Source organism: Hyperolius riggenbachi, chromosome 2 (genome assembly GCF_040937935.1).
Source record: "Hyperolius riggenbachi isolate aHypRig1 chromosome 2, aHypRig1.pri, whole genome shotgun sequence".
Lineage (NCBI taxonomy): Eukaryota > Metazoa > Chordata > Amphibia > Anura > Hyperoliidae > Hyperolius > Hyperolius riggenbachi.
The window spans coordinates 316,506,446-316,527,061 of record NC_090647.1 but is presented as its reverse complement, the minus strand read 5'-3'; the positions used below and the strand labels follow the sequence as shown (position 1 = coordinate 316,527,061).

At 45.5% G+C, this 20,616-nt stretch overlaps 1 protein-coding gene across 1 annotated transcript in view; it reads right to left on the bottom strand.

Annotated features, from left to right (window-relative positions):
* The window catches only part of LOC137546553 (serine/arginine-rich splicing factor 6-like), a 29,006-nt gene that overhangs the window by 7,044 nt on the left and 1,346 nt on the right, over positions 1-20,616 (bottom strand). Inside the window, exons 2-4 of the mRNA XM_068269160.1 lie at positions 13,847-13,992; positions 5,441-5,553; positions 5,079-5,281 (exon numbers count right to left, since the gene is read on the bottom strand). Of these exons, the coding sequence (XP_068125261.1) occupies positions 5,079-5,281; positions 5,441-5,553; positions 13,847-13,992 (462 nt within the window). The remainder of the gene's footprint in view (positions 1-5,078; positions 5,282-5,440; positions 5,554-13,846; positions 13,993-20,616) is intronic.

Genomic DNA, 20,616 nt, shown 5'->3' with positions numbered 1-20,616 from the left:
CCCTAAAACGACATGTATAGCCTGTGGCCCTTTCACAGAGCTTATACAGTTTCACCCCATACCGGGCGCGCTTGCTTGGGATGTACTGTTTGATGCCAAGGCGCCCGGTAAAGCGTAAGAGGGACTCGTCTACGCAGATGTTCTGTTCAGGGATATAAGCATCTGCAAATGTTGATGACAGGTGGTCTATGAGGGGCCGAATTTTGTGGAGCCGGTCATAAGCAGGGTGGCCCTTTTCATGACAGGTTTTGTCGTCGTTGAAGTGCAGGAAGCGCAGGATGGACTCAAATCGTGTCCTGGACATGGCAGCAGGGTACAAGGGAACATGATTTACTGGGTTCGTAGACCAATACGACCGCAGTACATTCTGTTTCATTAGTCCCAAGTGAAGGATAAGGGCCAAAAAGATTTTAATGTCGGAAACTTGGACTGGTTTCCACCCGAAAGGCTGGGCATACATGCTCTCCGGGTGCTCGGTGATGAATTGTGTGGCTTTACGGTTGGTCTCAACCACAATTAAGTCCAAGAGAACCTGGGTGATGAACAGCTGCAAAAAGTCTAGGGCCGTTCCTAGATGAGCTGTCGCCACCTAGACTCCAGACTGGGCGGTGAAAGGGGGCACTACGGGTGCGGCGGAATCAGGGGATTGCCAATCTGGTTGTGCCAGCACCTCTGGGAGTCTATGGGTACTACGGGCCCGTCTTCTTCTTGGTGGCTGCGACGGGGGTACTACTGCACTTGCCACCGTACCAGTTTCAACTTCCATGCTGACGCTCACCACTTCGTCAGGGTCTACGGAAGCACTGGCACTAAGTCCAGGAGATGCTGCGCTGCTGGTGCCTGCCTCACCAAGAAAACTATCAACAGCGCTAGCACCACCCTGCTGCCCTTGAGGCGGATCCTGCGCCACCTGCGGTCTAACGACTTGGGGTCTGGTACGCCTGGCTCTAGCCGGGACCATAGCCTCGTCATCAGTATCGGTCAGGGAACCACTGCTTTCTACAGGTTCAAAATCGGACCCGGAAGATTCGACGGATGATTCTTCCCAAAAGAACTCATCCGACTGGTCCATGTACCTGTATACCTCGTCATCGGAAAGCCCCCTTCTTGCCATTTTGGATTGCTAAATTTATGGGGTTTTCCTCCGAGACTACCCAGAAAAAAAGAGCACCTACCTAGCAAAAAGGGAGTATTTGAGAGGTATTGGGGTTGGTGGGAAGTGGGGTCTCAGAGGCAATCAAACAATCACGGGACAATCAAATCCAATTACAGCACAATCGACTCCAATCACAGCACAAGCAGATCTGATGCACTCGGAAGGTGATGGGGGGAGGGTGGGATTGGGTGTGGCGGGAAGTGGGGTCTCAGGCAATCAAACAATCACGGGGCAATCGAAGCCGATCACGGGACAATCAAATACAATTACAGCACAATCGACTCCAATCACAGCCCAATCAAATCTGATGCACTCGGAAGGTGATGGGGGAGGGTGGGATTGGGTGTGGCGGGAAGTGGGGTCTCAGGCAATCAAACAATCACGGGGCAATCGAAGTCGATCACGGGACAATCAAATACAATTACAGCACAATCGACTCCAATCACAGCACAAGCAAATCTGATGCACTCGGAAGGTGGTGGTTGGAGGTGGTGGTGGTGGTGGTGGTGGGGGGGGGGGGGGGTTGGGTGTGGTGGGGGGGAGGGGGGGGTTGGGTGTGGCGGGAAGTGGGGTCTCAGGCAATCAAACAATCACGGGGCAATCGAAGCCGATCACGGGACAATCAAATACAATTACACCACAATTGAATACAAGCGCAGCACAATCGAATACAAGCGCAGCACAGTCAAATACAATGCACTTGGACGGTGATTAGGGGGGGGGTCTGAGGGCGATTTGAGGGGGTGGGGGGTTGATCAGGAGCCTGCACGGGGCAGACTGAGTCCTGATCTGATGAGAGGCAGACACAGGGGGTTACTGATCAAAGATCAGTTAGTGATTGCTGGGGAGGACAGATGTAAACAAACAGCAGGGGATGTAATCAGAAGGGGGGTACGAGGGCAATCGAGGGCCTGGGCAGGTGATCGGTTACCCCCGCGGGGCAGTTAGGGTCTGCTCTGATGGGTGGGGGTGCTGAGGGCTGATGGACAGGTGATAGACAGGTGATCAGAGGGGGATCAGAGGGTAATGTAGCTGTATACAGATGTATACAGTATACAGGGGGGTAGTCTGGGATGGGGTGTGGGGATGATCTAAAGGTAGGGGGGGGGGGATCAGGGGTGACTAGGAGGCAGTTAGGGACCTAAACTAAGGGGCAGCGTCGCTAGTTAGTGGCAGGTGGGGGGGGTGGGGGTTTTACAGGGGTGCAAGGGTGATGGGCAGGGGTCTGCTGGGGTGATCAGGGGGGGTAGGAAGGCTGGGGTGGGTGATCAGGGAGGCTGAGGGCAAAAAACACAGTGTAGCTATGTCACTTACAAGTGGTTCCTCCTCGCTGGTGGTCTCTGCAACAATGAGACCACGAGGCGAGGAGGAAGCACGTATAAGGCACTTTGTTTACCTAACAAAGTGCCTTATACTCCCTGATTGGTGGATCCTGCGGATTCCTCCGCTCGCCGGCTCTGCTAAGTGGCCGGCGAGCGGAGACAAAATGCCCGTGCTTCGATCCCGGGCGGAGGATCGCGTCACGGATGACGCGATCGCTCCGCCCATGCCCTTAAATGGACTGCCGCCTCTGTGGGTGAGGCCGTCCTGCAGGGCTCCACTTCCCCGCCGCCCCTGTGTAGTGGGCGGTCGGGAAGTGGTTAAGGTTCCCTTTAAGCAGAAATGTTTATATTATAAAGCACCCTCGTGTATTTTACCATATATATCAATGGGAACATTGGAAAAAACACCTACCCTGCTCTCTGCTTCATCCTTCACTGCTCAGCCTGCTTGTTATCAGCCCTAATAAAATCCCCGACTTAGCATTCAGTCTGGCTTTGCTCAGGAATCATTATAGCTGAGTCATTATAGCAGAGCCAGAAGAGGGCAGGCTTGGGCTTGAAAATACATCAGAGAAGACAGACTCCGCTATGATTCCTGGGCAAAGCCAAACTGAATGCACAGTCAGTGATTTTATCAGGGCTGATAAGAGGGCTGAGCAGTGAAGGAGGAAGCAAAGAGCAGGGTAGGCATTTTCTCTAATGTCCCCACTGATATATATGGTAAAAATACATGAGGGTGCTTCGTCTCTGGTTCTTTTTAAGTGGCCTGACAGCTGTATGCGCGGCCCCAGGCCGTCCGTCTCCTAATGCGCTCCTGTGGCCGGGAGCATTCTGTGATTGTGCAGTTCATAAAAATTGGAACAGCACATGTGCAGAATATTCACAGCAACAGAAGCACAATCAAGGAGGCTCGCTGTCAGTGGCCTGCGACTGGCTAAGTCGGACAGCTTCCATACGGCTGTTGCTGCATGGAATGACGGCGAGGGACCTATAGAATGTAAACTTACATTGTGTTACGGTTTAACCCCAGTCTGTGCCGCTGCTTGTTTTAGAAATGCAAGCAGAGGACAGCTGCTTAATAGAATGCTAATACAGCCAGAAACATGTTGCCATGGCACACACCTAGTGATACGTGGATGTGCGGCTGTCTTCTGCATGCTTTCTAAGAGTTGGTGCAAGTCACGGAGGTCCTGTTTGTGAGGATTTTCCCTGTAATCATCTACCATAGCAGGATTACCAACAGCCAGGGCACAAAAAAAGAACAAGGCTAGGGTTAAACCAAATGTGAAGGACTATTATTCTAAGATAATTGCACAAAGCCATGTGATATCTATATTCCCTTTTGACTTACTATGACCCAGAATCCATCAAACTAACTGTTTTTAGAGATTTGAAAACTAGGAAGTGTTTTAAAACATAATACTAAATTTAGGTTTCAACTTTTTTTATGACTGATGTCCTTTAACAACACTGAGGTACACAATTGCTAGCATACCATAGAGAAAGTTTTACCACCAGTAAATAGCTGCACAGAAGAATGGGCTCTTAGCCCCCTTGGCGTTATTCTTTCTGGATTTCAGGGTCTAAAAGCAGTGCAATTTTTTTTGCATGCTTTTAGATCCTAAAACCTGGATAAAAAAAAAAAAAATCATGCTGCTAGGGAGTTCTGCAGCAGCCCAGCACTCAGTCACCTCCCTGGGATCCAGTGCTGCAGTTTTGCCTTGGTCCTCTGGGTGGTGCTGTAACCCTATAGTTAGATTGCCGGCTGTCATGATGACAGACTGCGATCTCATCAGTGGGATGCAGAGCCTTGGAGAAGAGGAAAAATAGCGGACGTTGTCGGGATCCCCCGGAAGCAGGGCTGTGTAGTCTGTACAAAAATCTCAGTTTATGAAACCACCGACTCCAGGTAACCAAAACTTGCTCATTGGTACTTACCTGGGGCTTCCTCCAGCCCACCATAGGCTGCAAGGTCCCCCAGCGGCCTCCAGGCTCTGTTCCGGGTCCCACTGGTGGCTCCGTGTGTTGGCCCAACTCTTCCTGAACCCCCCCCCCCCCCCCCCGAAAATGAAAAATGATCCACAAAACGCTTACCGGTAAGGGCCCTAAGAAACCCTAGTCCCAGTGCAGCAAATGCAATGAAAGAACATATGTTTAGATGCTGCATGGTACACATGCATTACTGTACGCAATAGTTGTGTCTACCATACAGTGACCACACCTCCGTTCACACTGTGCTGCCATCCTATCCACAGAGAGGCACACTGCAAAGCAAGGAAAGCCAATAGAGTTATGTTTGTCTATGGCCAGTGGGGTGGGTATTTACAATGGATAAACAGATTTTTACATGTGAACTTATGCTTTAAAGTTTTGAATTGCAGATGCACAGAAGCCGTAACACATACTTTAATTCTAAAGGTGTCCATTGATGATGCAATCTTGACACTTTCTATGTAATATGAGGGACTACATAAAGTACACATTCAAACTATGCCAACTTAGTTTATCTTTTTACTACATAGATTTGTTAAGCTTGGACAATCAAGATTGTATTACTATTGGGCATCCTAACCCTGTATACAAAGCACCCAAATCATTACCTGGATCGACTGCGTGAAGAAGAGTATTTGGATTCAGCCCTATCTTCCACCAGACGGATTTTCCTCCCATTAACCTGACAGCCATCCAGTTTATCCAGTGCTCGTCTCATGTCGGAATAACTGCGGAATTCTATAATACCCTCATTAGGACGCCGCTGATGAGCATCTGCATAAGTGACTTCTCCAGCTTGGCGCATAAAATCCTATAAAACAGACACATATGCAGATAAGGCAAAGGATGACGGGAGAAGAGGGTGGAGGAGTCGGCCGTTCAAGGCATAGATTTATTTTTTGATGGTAACAAGGGGATCAAAGAATGACATTAGGTGTATAGTAACTGCTAACAGACAAAAGTCTCCTACCTTGAGGTCCTGCCAGCTGCATCTAGAGGAAAGGTTCTCCACCCGCAGTCGGTACATCGTTCGAACTGGAGGGCCATACTTCTCATTCCCACTTTTGCGGTAGCCGTAGCCACCTGGACACAAGAACAGAGAATTTTTCAGAGGAGATTTTAAAGCAATTAATAAGTAATAAACAATCATACATTCTAAAGCTGTTATTTAACCCCTTCATGTCCAGGAGGAATTCATGCCTATTTGTCCAGACAATTCTGTCCTTTCAGTGGACATCGGAGAAAGAAGTATTATGCAGCACAAAACCATGCAAGTGCGACATGCTATGGTTGTTGTCCCTGTCTCAAGGAACAGCAGCAGAAGAACGAAAAGAAGGAACCCAGTGCCGTCTTCAGTATTTCAAAGCTCTTTTATTAAGGCATCAGCAGAGATACAGCAAATAGGGCAAGCAAGGACGTTTTGAGAGGAGCCGCCTCTATCATTTCAACATGCCCTCTGAGTAAATACAATCAAAGCAGCCTGAATTAGTGGTAGTGGTTGCTCCACAAGGGTCCAATCAGAATAACCAGGACACCCTGTTGCAGACCAATCCTGATGCAGTCTTTGTTTTGATGCAGGCGTATTTTTTAGCATATTTGCGCATACATCATGCGTCTGACGTTGTGAACTTTGGGCAGCCCCACCTGTCTATTGGTCGGCGCTCCAGCAGCCACTGCATAGGGTTTGGAGCGTTTTAGCTGGTGAAAGCCCCCCCCCCCCCCATCAGGTCATCTTGCAGGGGGGGTGTTCTGGAGGCAGACTGCAGCGGGAGTGGTTGGCAACAGAGCGTCCTGGTTATTCTGATTGGCTCCCTTGTGGAGCAACCACTAGTTAAGGCTGCTTTGATTGTATATACTCAAAAGGCATGTTGACTTGATAAAGAGAGGTGGCTCCTCTCGAAACGTCGTCCTTGCTTGCCCCATTTGCTGCATCTCTGTTAATGTCTTAATAAAAGAGCTTTGAAATACTAGGTCCCTTCTCTTTGCACTTTCAGTGGACATTTTCTTTCAGCCATTGTGGATAGCCAAGTAAACAGAAAAGAATTATCACAGAATAGAACTAAATAAAAATATCTAAAGTCAAAACTAAATCTTTTAAAATGAATCGGGACCTAACAAAAATGCCCTCACCCTTTAAAAAAAAAATATATACAGATTCAGAGATAGTCTTGTTTCACTAGAATCAGAACGCTAGGGAGGCATCTGCTGTGCGACTTTATAGAAGCATCAAAGCAGAAAGTCCCACTGCAATAAGTACGTTCAGACCACATGCAGTGCAATGCGTTCCAATGGCCAGTATCCTAATAGTGCATTACCGCATAACGTGTGCCACCTCCCTAGCGTTCTGATTATATGTGGCGCACGGCTGCGGGAGGGGTTTTTTTTTATGTAGCTAGCCTAGCGCTAGCTACATGATTCCCCCCTCCCTGCGGCATCCCCCTACCTCTTCCGATCGCCTCTGGCAATCATTCCCATCAGGAAATCCCGTTCCTGCAGGGCTTCCCCGTCGCCATGGTGACGAACAGAATGACGTCATCGACATCACAGGGAGTCCACATCCACCCCATGGTGCAGCCTGGCGGTGATTGGCGGATGGGCAGCGAGTGGAAAAACACGCAGCTAGCGAAGTGCTAGCTGCGTGTTTAAAAAAAAAATTCAAAGCTGAGCTGAGCTCGTCCGTAACGCCCAGGTGGTTAACGGTGGCAGCGAAGCATACTTTATACTGACTGGCTGCAAAAAAGTTGCATATTGTGCAACTTTCATTCCGTTGCAGTCTTGATTTTACAGGAAATGCAACATAGCCTTAGGCTACATTCTCTGTGATGCAATGCTTTGCACAGGAAAATAAATTTTCAAACATGATGCAAATACAGTGTAATGGTATGTTCACATTGGCAGAATAGCAGCAACTGATACGTTGGGCACAACAACGCCCATGTAGTGGTATTACCACATGACACGAGCATTAACAGTGGCAGTAAAGCATACTTGTATCGTATTGAATTGTAATGCATGCACAATGCATGATGCGACTTTACTCCTCTATTGCATTCCTGTTTTTACAGGAAACGTCATGCAACTCCCTACTGTGACCGTAGCCTTAGTCTTTTTTTATCTGCTTTTAGAACACTACTTGCTGCACTGGATGACAAATCGTGTCTAGAAAACATTCTTAACTTTTGTGGTGTTGGAACGATAGGCCCATAGTGAATTTCTTAAATTGTTCAATAAGATGCAAATAACCAATTTAAAGTATTTTGCAAATGTATGCAGCTTGAAAAATGAGCCAATAAAATCCTGCAAAGCTACATGAATTTGCATACAGAATCTGAATAATGCAATACCCTGGAATTATTTGCAATTCATTGACCGGCATGGACTACGTCCCATAATGTAAAGGTGCTCATAGGAATAATACTCTTGTTAACCTTAATTGTCCATCCAATGGCAGTTCAATGTACATTTGCAACACCTCAGCAACAAAAAGATGTCTGCTTGAATTTCAGCAATTCCAAATAGATGTCACACATGCACTGAGCTACCATTTTAAGTGTCAACTGCTGCAACTTCCTACCATCACATTACTATCTACCCTGCCTGAGCAACCTCTGCTGCAACAGGCATAGATTTGCCTATTAGAGCACCCTAGTCTTGGCAGTCTACAAGACCATCTAACAATGTAAACATTGTGCAGGCACTGCATTCATCTGACCAAGCACAGGGTACATTCCAGATCATGGTTAATCCATAAATTCTAGACATGAAGGGGTTAAAATGAGGCAACAACAACAACAAAACTACCCCAATCACAATACCCAGATATCCACCCATCAAAAATGACTGACTCCCACTAGTCCACTTACGCTACAATAAAATCAATCTACAATACATTGTTATTCCTACACAAAGCTATCTACAACTAACCCCATGCCCCACAAGTCACTTACCTTGAAGCAATGGAGTGCCCTCAGCCACCCACGCTCCCTCTGAACGCCCTGCGTCAGACGGCTGCCATGGGCCCCCCGCTCACTCGTAAACCCAACGCGCTCCCCCACGTACGTGCCCCCCCGCGGCTCCTCCTCGGATCTCACAAGAAGAAGAGAAAGGAGGAGGAAGGGAGAGGCTGCATAATGAAATCACTTCAAGCAAAGCACGCTGTCAGCCTCACACTAGCCTCTGCATAAGTAGCCCCTAGTAACTTAATAAAATGGCCAGTAAAATCTTTCTCAAAATTATAGCCATTTTAAAAAGCACAGGGGTACTTAATCAGTTTAACAATAAGTCACAAATATAACAAACGTTACATACATACATATTCCATTACATATAAATATTTCTGTACCCACTAAACCAATAACCACCCTGGCAGTGTCCGCACCATACAGAAACTTCCAGTATCTAAAGAATAATGTACACTGAAAGGTGAAATTATTACATCCAGCATTGGAAAAAGAATGTCCACTTAACTAGGATGCAGAAGGAATTGCAATTCATTTGTCACTGAAGGCGAAGTGCACTTACCAGGCTAATTATGCCATTTTTTGCAAAGCAGATTATACTCTATAGTGTAATCCCCTTTTGATATAGTGTTTTGATTGATAGAGTGTTTGATGTTGCATTTATATAGCGGTCTGTTCATTCAGTTTGTAAGCAAACAGGATTGAAGCCCAATAAAGGCTATACAGCCGAAAGCTTACTCACTCTTGTTCTTTTACATTAGCCAATAAATGGCATCATCCAGATTTAAATTTCTTGCACTCTATAGCTAAAGCCGACGACCTGAATTCATACATGCAGCAGACTCCTGCATCCCTATGGCCAGTATAGTGTACTGCATATGTGGGGGCAGGAATGCAACCTTGCAGCCATTATTCTTGCCTTTGATGACCCTAGGCCAAGTCCACTTGTTCCCTTACCCACCCCACCTGCCTGAATATGTTCCATTGTGCACTGGACCTTTGTCCCTCTTCCGGCTCCATAGCAACACAATCCGTCGCTAACGACATGTCTGTGCAACACTCTGCCCCAAACTGTCGGGGTCAAGTCTAAATTCCTGAGGGTGTCACTTACTTTGTGTATGTACGCTTCTTAAAGCAAATGTGAAGTGAGGAAACTCATTAAAGGTTTGATACTTACCTAAGTAGAGGGGAGGTTCTGGATATTATAGAGCCTTCCCAGTCCTCCATCCTGCCTGTCATTCCTGCACCGTCCCATTAACTTTCTCAATCTTCTAGAGCTTGGAAGTACTCACATTCCAGATTACTTCTGAAGAGAAGCACATCCATACTGAGCACATGAGTCTTGATTCGCACATGTGCAGTGCAGATGTGCTCTTCTTTGCAAGCACACAGGGAACGCAAGAACTTCCAAAGACATCCAGAAGAAGTTTAACAGGATAGCACAGAGGAACAGGAAGGCTCTTTAGTATCCAGAGCTCCCCCTCTTACGCAAGTATCAAACCTGAAGAGAGTTGAGTTACCCCACTTGAGGTTCACTTTAAGGTCTCTTCCAGACAAGAGGATGAACTGTGCGCTTGTCAGGCAATTCTGTCTCCCAACTGCTACCCATAAGAAGCCATTCAGGAGCAATTTAAATGAAGCCAGATGGCAGCAGTTGTAACACCACGTCAATAACTGACATGTGGTGGCGTCAAACGCTGGCAGAGAACCGGACGCCACATCTGAGCTATGCTGCGGCCGTGCTCAGACGTGACTATAGGAGTGCCTGCCTGGTGCAGGAGAGCAGCTACCCATCTGAAAGAGGTCTAAGATTTGCAAAATTTCTACTTTGATTTGCCTGCATACATTTATAAAACCATATGGAATTGATCTATTGACTAAACAATCAGCTAAACAGTAAGTGTTTGGAATGATGGCGATCAGGCCCTCATCTTGGATTTACCTTCTTATATCACTTGTGCCTGTCTTGGAAGAGTACAAGGTAAGTCATTAGTTACCCGGTAACTATTCCAGTAATTTTTTAAGACCAGTCAGGTATTCTTGCATTCATCTAAAAGGGGCGCAGGGCGAAGCCGAAAGACAGCTCACCCTGCTCTAGCTAATGTCTCTTTTTAATAGTTCTCTCCATTTATGCCACACGTTCCCGGTCTTTAGTGTGAGAAAAATAAATCAGAAGAATACACTATAGGTATAACAGGCCACCTGACATGATAAGCATGGCATAAGTGCTAACCAGTCCCCTACGACAAGTGACAAATGTACTGAGGGAACAAATCCAGACATAAATCAAGTATTTCAAAGCAGAGATTCTGCACAGAAAAGTATGGTTCTAAGAGCGTCACTGCCAGTGGATACGCAAATGGCATAGTGGGGAAAAAAATAAATCCATCATGACAAACAAGGAGGCTGTCATTACAGACCTTCAAAAAATAAATACCGGTAAGCGCACTGTAATTACTTAAAAGAATCATCATCTAGGAAGAATTCCCTCTATTTACCTAGAACAGGAATGCAGATCAGTTGTTACATCTTTTGTCTTATGCTCCTGGATATGCATACACGTTCCAGATGAATAGGTCAAGGGACTACAGCCTGAAAACTAACATATCTGCATAAAACAAGGAAATTATTTTAAAGGAAACCTGCAGTAAGAGGCATTTTGAGACTGCCTTTTCTTTTAGACAATACCAGTTGCCTGGCAGTTCTGCTGCTTTTTAAAGGGAGTCTGAAGCGAATTAAAAAAAAAAACCCTGAGTGCTCCTGAAGACAAAAGCCAGAGTGCTACACGGGACAATCCATACATACTGCGCATGCGCAAGCAGGTATTCTTGTGCTCACAATACGGAACAGCCCATCTCTTCGGGAGCACTCGGGCTGCTGAAGCCTCAGGTAGAGACAGCAGTCTCCGATCCATTGGTAGAACGTGGGGACAGTAAGAGGAACGGGACACAGAGCCTTTGCTTTCCTAAGGAGAGTATGTTTTTTTTTTAACATTTCGCTTCAGACATACTTTAAGGATCAGTAGTGTGTGGACTGCACGCCTGAAACGAGCATGAAGCTAATCTAGTCAGACTTCCATCAGAGCACCTGATCTGCATGCTTGTTCAGGGTATATGGCTAACAGTATTAGAGGCAGGGAATCAGCAGGGCAGCCAGGTAATTTGCATTGTTTAAAAGTAAATAAATATGACAGCCTCTTTATCCTTCTCACTTCAGTTGTCCTTTAAGGCTCACCCTATTTGCAGGCTCTCATGGCAGGTTTACTTTACAGGAAACACTGAGAAAATGCATTTAGCACATTTTGAACTCCGTAACAAGGCTGACGAAATGCACGGTGTACTTGATCCTGCCTACAATAAGCTCACTGAACTGGATTACTTGAATGTAACTAGCATATTGTTCCACCAATTAATACTACCTGAACCAACAATCCGTTCCTTGTCGTTCCATGCCGTTCATCCACCTGTGATTGTTGTGAGCCTACGACACCCGCTGCAGCCGAAGATCAGCAGGACCGTCAGGCAAGCGATATTGTATAAAAGGGAATAAATATGGCAGCTGCCACATCCCTCACACTTTAGGTGTACTTTAATTTAACCACTTAAGGACCAGGGGATTTTCCTGAGATCGGTGCTGCATGGGCTCTCCAGCTCGCAGCACCGATCAGGATTAGCGATCAGACTCCCACCCCCCTTTTTCCCCACTAGGGGGATGTCCTGCTGGGGTGGTCTGATCGCCGCCGGCTTCTTCAAAGCCCCCCTCCGCAGCGTTTTCTGCGCTCCCTCCCTTTCCTATCATGTGCTGCGTAGGACGGATATCCATCCTGCGCATTGTAGGATAGGCTTCAGCCTATCATATGCCGGCGATCCCAGGCCAATCAGAGGCCGGGGATCGCCGATCTGCCTTACGGCGCTGATGACGTAAACAGCGGGGATTTCTTCCCCGCGTTTACATTACGTGTGTGAGCCGCGATCGGCGGCTCGCACACTGTTCACGGAGGCACCCTCCGCGAACTGGCATGGAAAGGACGCTCCCATGCTATACCACTAACGACCCGCCGTCGCCTATCGGCGTTAGGCGGTCGTTAAGTGGTTAAAGAGCCACCTGCTAAGCAGCAAAAAAGCTTATTTGGCTCAGTTTGCTATGAGCGGCAGTCTTTGAAAGGCCAGCCTGGGACAGATCGGTGATGTAGGTTGTAACAAACTTATTATATGGGTACCTTCAGCTTTCTGGGAATAGCATAGACACTTCTCTGGTTCTACTAATTCTTCAGCAGTAGTGCATTTCACAATATGATGAACCAGGAAAGACGAGCCCATCACTACAAAGCTTGAATATGTGTGGTTAAGTAGCACATTTCCGCCCTTTTTTCTTGGATATCCATGGTTGCCTTGAGAACCTCAAGGAACAACTCGAGTGAGAAGGATATGGAGGCTGTCATATTTATTTCCATTTAAGCAATGCCAGTTGCCTGGCTATCCTGCTGATCCTCTGCTTCTAGTGCCTAGAACACAATGCAAATTTCCATAAGATTGATGGTTGAATAGATTACCTCTGACAGGTCTGATCATTTCTCTGAACGATTTTCCGATCACGGCAAATTGCATCGTGTGTACTAGATAGAACACTTTTAGCCATAGACTCTTAACAAGCATGCAGCAAATCAGGCGTTTGACATTATTGTCAAATCTGACAAGATTAGCTGCATGGTTGTTTTTGGTGTAATTCAGACACTATAGATCAGCAGGGCTGCCAGGCAACTGGTATTGCTTGACAGGAAATAAATATGGCAGCCTCCACATTATTCTCACTTCTGTTGCCCTTCAACTAGTTTTCAGTGCCAACATAACTTGGCACCCCGTTTTAAAGAAAAAGTGTCACTCACTCTTGTACTGTCATAGTACATACCCAAATAAAACAAGATGCCAAAGTGTATATATGTATTACATCATATGTAAACAAACCAGTTGAATACACATACTGCTTAATTCAACAGCACACTTATACCTGGTGTTCATTTTCTTATGGAGCAAAAGTGAGGACATAGTTGTAAATCTCACCCTAAGCTGAACCCATTTGCTTTCTCTATATCATTGCCAACTAAACCTGTCACTAATATTACATGACTGGAAGTGTCAGTTGGCAAGTGGGAGAAACTTCGTACGGGAGGAAGAAGCAGGCTCAATTTTACAACATGGACCTTACTCACTCCATTAACAGATGAACACAGGTTTACTTTAATCTGTAAACCTAAACAACATAAATCAGTCATGATGCGATAAGTAATACAAACTTACTATAAAAAAAAAAAAAAAAAAAAAATCTCACTCAGCCGATAGCAAACTAGAAATTTGACTGAATCCATTTTAAATAATGGCTGGAAAAAAACAAAGTGCAGCTATTACAGAAAGACTTACTACTACTACTACTAGTACTCTGCGAGTCTCTCCTTGGGGCACGTGCATGCTCCACAATAACTCGTTCACCACAAAGATCTCTCCCATTCATCTCATAGACGGCATCTTCAGCATCTCGCATGTCTTCAAACTCCACAAAGCCATACCTAAAAGACAAAAACATTAACGTCATGCAAACAGCCACATTTATAATGCAGCAATAGGCAAATTGAAATCTACTCTCTGTGCGCCATTAACTGTGGAAGCCAATGAAAAGTGTTATTAAAAAGGTCCGCCTGCTGCTTGCCTCGACTGTTTTCTCCGGATTCATGTCAAAGGTGCTCATCCAAATTTATATAATACAGAAATACTTGTGACACCACTGCACTAGTCAACAAATAGCTGCAGCTGCTGTCTGCTGTCACCCGCCATGGTGCCCATCTGTCTTCCGCTTCCTCCATTTGTGCTCACAAGCTGCCAATGGATAACATGTGGGGACACATTTACACTAGAGGGGCGGCGATAGAAGAGACATCACAAGGCTGATGCCCAAGAGATGTCATGATGAAATTAATTGCGAATCGGACTGTTGTGCATGAGCAGCCGACAGATCTCTCTCTGATCGGTTTCGATCAGAGAAATCTATCTCAGTTAAATCTGCACATCATCGCTAGATACCTTATAAGTAAACATTTTTACACAGGGAATGCTTGGAAATGCTTTCAAATGTCCACATATGTACCTAGGAGGAGTTGATTAAATTTTAGCTTCAGGAGTACAGTCCCACTGTACACGCACTTATCGGTTGTGACAGCCGACTTTAAATTAAGCGTGTGTATGAGGCTTAAAGAGACACTGAAGCGAAAAAAAAAATGATATGATTTGTATGTGTAGTACAGCTAAGAAAAAAAACATTAAGATCAGATACATCAGTCTAATTGTTTCCAGTACAGGAAGAGTTGAGAAACTCCAGTTGTTATCTCTATGCAAACAAGCCATTAAGCTCTCCGACTAAGTACTAACAAAAGCTGGCCATACATTGGCCCGATTCGCCGCCGTTTCGACAGCAGTCACTGGGATCGAATCTGCTGCCAATCGTTCACGCTACACGCCGAATTTCGATCCATTCCGTCCGATCCCGTCGATCGCGCCGTGCGGAAAATAACCGTCGATCGCCCGCGGGTAAAGAGTGCATCGCTAGCGGCGTTCGAGTGCCCGACGACCGACGCAATAGAGCCGCATACATTACCTGCTCCGCCGGCACGACTCCCGTGTCTCCGCTCTTCCTCTCCGCTCTGGTCTCCGGCATGCTTCCCTTCTTCCTGTCCCGGCAGGAAGTTTAAACAGTAGAGGGCACTCTACTGTTTAAACTTCCCCCAGACAGGAAGAAGGGAAGCATGCCGGAGACCAGAGCAGACCAGAGCGGAGAGGAAGAGCGGAGACACGGGAGTCGTGCCGGCGGAGCAGGTAATGTATGCGGGATGGGGGGAAGCGGCGGCAGCACCACCACCACCACAGATTGTGAACGGTTTCAGGCTGAAATCGGTTCACGATCTGTTTGCAGTAAAGGTAGCCATACGATCCCTCTCTGATCAGATTCGATCAGAGAGGGATCTATCTGTTGGTCGAATCTGATGGCAAATCGACCAGTGTATGGCTACCTTTAGTCATGGAGAGGGCTGTTATCTGACTTTTATTATCTCAACTGTAATTGAACTGTTTACTTTTCCTCTGCTAGAGGAGAGGTCATTACTTCACAGACTGCTCTGAAAGACTCATTTTGAATGCGGAGTGTTGTGTAATCTGCACATATTATAGGATGATGCAATGTTAGAAAAAACACTATATACCTGAAAATAAAAAAAATTGAGAATATTTTCTTTGCTGCTAATCATCTAGTAATTATTCATAGTACACAACCAATTCATTATATCATATATTTTTTTTCGCTTCAGTGTCTCTTTAAAGGATTGTACACACGCTTCATTAAAGTCACCTGAGGTGGCTGATAACGTCTGCCTCAGCCAACAGTGTGTGTACGGCAGCCCCGCCCCCAACTCACTCAATAGGTACCCAACTTCGAGGACATAGCTTTGCCGCATGACATCATGCATGAGCTACTTCATCTTCCCTCCCCCACATAGAAACAGCGAGACACCTCTGTACAGGCTTCCCCAGCGACGTCACCCAAGAGGATTGGATCCTGATCCTGGACGGACAATACCACAGGTATGTACCTTAAGTCATTGAAACAAAATCTTTCGATTTTCAAATTTTATCTATTAGTCACCAAAGCTGACGCAAGGTTGATAACCTTTCCTTTATTTTAATGCCCACAGCACAGTTGATTCACCTGCTGAAGCCAAGAAAAAGCATATCAATGGTGAGCTGAGGCAGGAGATAAGACAGTCTCTGCAGTAGGAGTTACCCAGAAAATAAATAATGAAATATCACACCAGAAAAGGCCCATCCACACTAAGCAAACTGCTCTGAATTTTGCTGTGTACTATACACAAAGTTGAAATGCTATGGTTTCTATTCAACAGATCAGCGATTGTACAAACCTTTGCAACAAGATGTAGTGCATCACAAATACGTTCTGCCTTTTAGCACAAGGTCTTGCCGACTTCGTTGGCTGATGTACTTTAACATTATAGTTCCTTTTTTAACAATCAACACTACACTATAAAATGCCAGCTTTGAAGTATACTTAACCTGAAGCTCCAGCAGCTGTCATGGTTACATTTGCATTTCATGAGTTTAGATATTTGCATGACATCTGATCCAATAAGACAAGCTTAGCAACTGGTTTTAAGTTAGCATGTCCAACTAAGGGCCTACCTACACATTAGAGGTGGTTGCAACTTGTAAGGGTGCCCATACATTACTCAATATTGTGGGCCAATCAGCCTTACAATACAATAATTTTATCAAATCAGAAAAAAATTCACATTGGGCTCTATTCTCAAAGAGCAAAAATTTCCGCAAAATGTTACCACTATATTTCCGCCAGCGGTAAACCCCGCATTTTTTCCACATTCACTAATTTTTTCCGCATGCGGAAAAAAAGATGCGGAAACAGCTATTATTCATGCGGGAATCATGTGGTAAAAATGTTGCATGAAAAAGTGTTTAAAAAAAAAAAAATTAAAGTCCAGCAAGCACAGCCCTTAAGCCTCCAGACTTCATTAAAGTCAATGGGATGCGGAATATATCACCTACTACTTGAAGGTGATAAAAAAAAAAACGGTAAATAACGACGAAATGATGCGCCTAAACATTTTTGAGAATTAATTTTTTATTGCGGAAAATACCGACTTTTGCGGAAATTTTTCCTGCACTATTTCCGCATGCGGAACATTTTGAAAATGTCAACTTGACTGTATTTTGGTCACAAACTTCCCGCATGTACTTTACCGCATGCGGGAAGTCTTTGAGAATAGAGCCCAATGTAGCATGGCCACCTGATTGATCTTTCAATCGACTTCTAGCCGAAATCTGTCGAAAGCATCAATCGAGAATGCTGGATAATCTTAGTAAGATGGGCTCCGTCAGTAACGGTATTTGATACCCTCGGCCAGTGTCTCCCCATGTGTATATGTGTGCCCCCTGTGTGAAGTGTCAGAGGTTTACATGTCACGCTAGCGTGAATCCTGGCCTCCTCTGGTGTTTGGCATCACTTATGCTGGGTACACACGTTGAGATTTCCCGCTCGATTCGCGGGATCCATTCGATTATTTCAAACATGCTCGATTGGATTTCGATAGTTCCTGCCGTGTATTTTGCATGTTAAGTATGCAAAATCGTCGGCAGGAACAATCGAAATCCGATCGAGCATGTTTGAAATAATTGAATCGATCCCGCAAATCGAGCAGGAAATCTCAACGTGTGTACCCAGCATTAGATCAGAGTTCCCCAATCCTGTCCTCCAGACCCAGCAACAGTGCATGTTTTTCAGAAAACCACAAACCTTTTAGTGTCTCAACAGAGCTGATTAACTGCCTCTGTGGATTTCCACAAAACATGCACTGTTGGTGGGCCTTGAGGACAGGGTTGGGAACACTGACAGAGTGAGAGCACATGTGCAACGTGGCACATGTAGCGACACCACTATACACGCTGAGTCACGTGGTACCAGACACCAGAGGAGGTCAGGATTCGTGGCGGTGGACAGATGAGCCTGCACGTGGGAAATTCAAATTAGAAGTGTGTGTGTGTACACGTGTGTGTGTGTACGTGTGTGTGTGTGTACGTGTGTGTGTGTACGTGTGTGTGTGTGTGTGTACGTGTGTGTGTGTGTGTACGTGTGTGTGTGTGTACGTGTGTGTGTGTGTACGTGTGTGTGTGTGTACGTGTGTACGTGTGTGTGTGTGTACGTGTGTGTGTACGTGTGTGTGTACGTGTGTACGTGTGTGTGTGTACGTGTGTGTGTACGTGTGTGTGTGTGTACGTGTGTGTGTACACGTGTGTGTGTGTGTACGTGTGTGTGTACGTGTGTGTGTACGTGTGTGTGTGTGTACGTGTGTGTGTGTGTGTACGTGTGTGTGTGTGTGTACGTGTGTGTGTACGTGTGTGTACGTACGTGTGTACGTACGTGTGTACGTACGTGTGTACGTACGTGTGTGTACGTGTGTGTACGTGTGTGTGTGTACGTGTGTGTGTGTACGTGTGTGTGTGTACACGTGTGTGTGTACGTGTGTGTGTGTACACGTGTGTGTGTGCACGTGTGTGTGTGCACGTGTGTGTGTGTGTGTGTGTGCACGTGTGTGTGTGTGCACGTGTGTGTGTGTGTGCACGTGTGTGTGTGTGTGCACGTGTGTGTGTGTGCACGTGTGTGTGTGTGCACGTGTGTGTGTGCACGTGTGTGTGTGCACGTGTGTGTGTGCACGTGTGTGTGTGCACGTGTGTGTGTGCACGTGTGTGTGTGCACGTGTGTGTGCACGTGTGTGTGTGCACGTGTGTGTGCACGTGTGTGTGTGCACGTGTGTGTGTGCACGTGTGTGTGTGCACGTGTGTGTGTGCACGTGTGTGTCCCAGCTCTGATAAAAAGTTAAAAAAAGCCTCAGTTCATGGTAGCAGCAGCCATTAGACACAACCAAAGACTGTTCACGTGAGTGTTTTGCTGATGTATTGCAGTGCAATGTAATTCTGGCATTCCTCTGTTGCTGCCCAGGAGCAAGTGTGTCAGGACACCCACCATCAGGAAAATGTGCAGTGTTATAATGCAGCGTAAAGATTTCCAGTGGACATGCATGAAAGCATAGATTTGACGTTAGGGATGGTCAATGAGATGCTCATACAATTTTGAACTGATACTAATTTATTGAGCTTGGAAATGGGCCAATGAAATGCAGCAGCTAACAATTCTGAATGGTCCATTTCCAAGCAGCATAAGGGCCTGTACACACTGAAAACCGCAAGCAAAATCGCAAGAGCAAGTCGTTTTAAAATCGCAAGTGCATATGTCGTTTTAAAAAAGCTGATTGGCTAAATGATCCTTTGTTTTTTTTTCTAGTTTACATTACAACAGGAATCAGGAAATTGCAGTCTTCTGGGATACCGACTTCTGAGAAACGCAATGGAATCGCATTAAAAAAGCACAGGAGGCAGTGCGATTGCGTTTTTCTAAAAACGCATCGCACCAGTGTGTACAGGTCATCACGATTTTCATTATTTTTCAAAAGACCTTGCCATTTTAAAAAAACGCAGCGCAAGCGCAGCAGTGTGTACAGGCCCTGTAGAACATATAGCATCTCTCTGACCATGCCAATTAGGGATGGTCAGTGAGATGCACAGAATTCTGGAGGGTAGGAACACACTAGGCAGAATTGCATACGCATTTTTCATAGCACATAGTGGAAACCGCATATGCGATTATGCATAAATAAATACTTGCTCTACTAATAGAACATATGTATTGCACTGTCCACATTTTGATTTTAGTGGTTCTTCTACAGTAAAAAAAGAAAATTCTTCTTAGCATTTCCCATTTTAAGTGTGGCTATTTTGAAGCCAATCCTGATGTCATTTCCTGCCCTCTCTGCCTGATTTGCCCACCCTTCACTATAGAAAGTGCATTGTCTCAGCATGAGAAATACAGCTCCTTTTAACTAAAACAAGTAACTTGTCTATATATCTTATCTAAAGTTTAGATAGTTTACACAGCAAATCTGTCTGCAAACAGCTTTAATAGAATTTGATTATTTCTTCCTGCGATACAATGACAACAGCCATGTTGTTTGTAAACATTACACAGAGGCAGGCTTATCTGCATCTTGAGCAAAAAACCCAATTCCCCCCTCCTCCTCCTCCCCTCTGAAATCTCTGGCTAGTAATACCTCCCCCGCCTCCTGCCGAGACTGAGCTCCCATGAGCCCTTACTACTGTCTGAAAGTGCCTTGGCTCTCTGAAAACCTGTGGGCGTAACTTGTTTAGTTTATAGGGAATTAGAGTATTAAAACAAAAAAAGTATTTGGCTTGAGGAATGCCCTATAAACAATAGGAAAGGAACACAATTATGCAATGAGTAAAAGTTCATCTTGGATCCACTTTAAGATGCATTAATTTAAGAAATTGATTTATGGTCCAATTGTCTCCATAAACAAACCACTTGTTAACCAACGTTTTGTTGGGTAGGAAATGATCCCATTCTACAAACCTCCCCTTCCTGCACTACCACTGTAAACCTGCTGGAAGAAACAAACCAGCACCAGTTTTCAAGCACTTGACAAACTGACTTGTCCACCACAATATAAACATTGAGCAGTATAAGCAGTTGGTCTCAGTGAGGC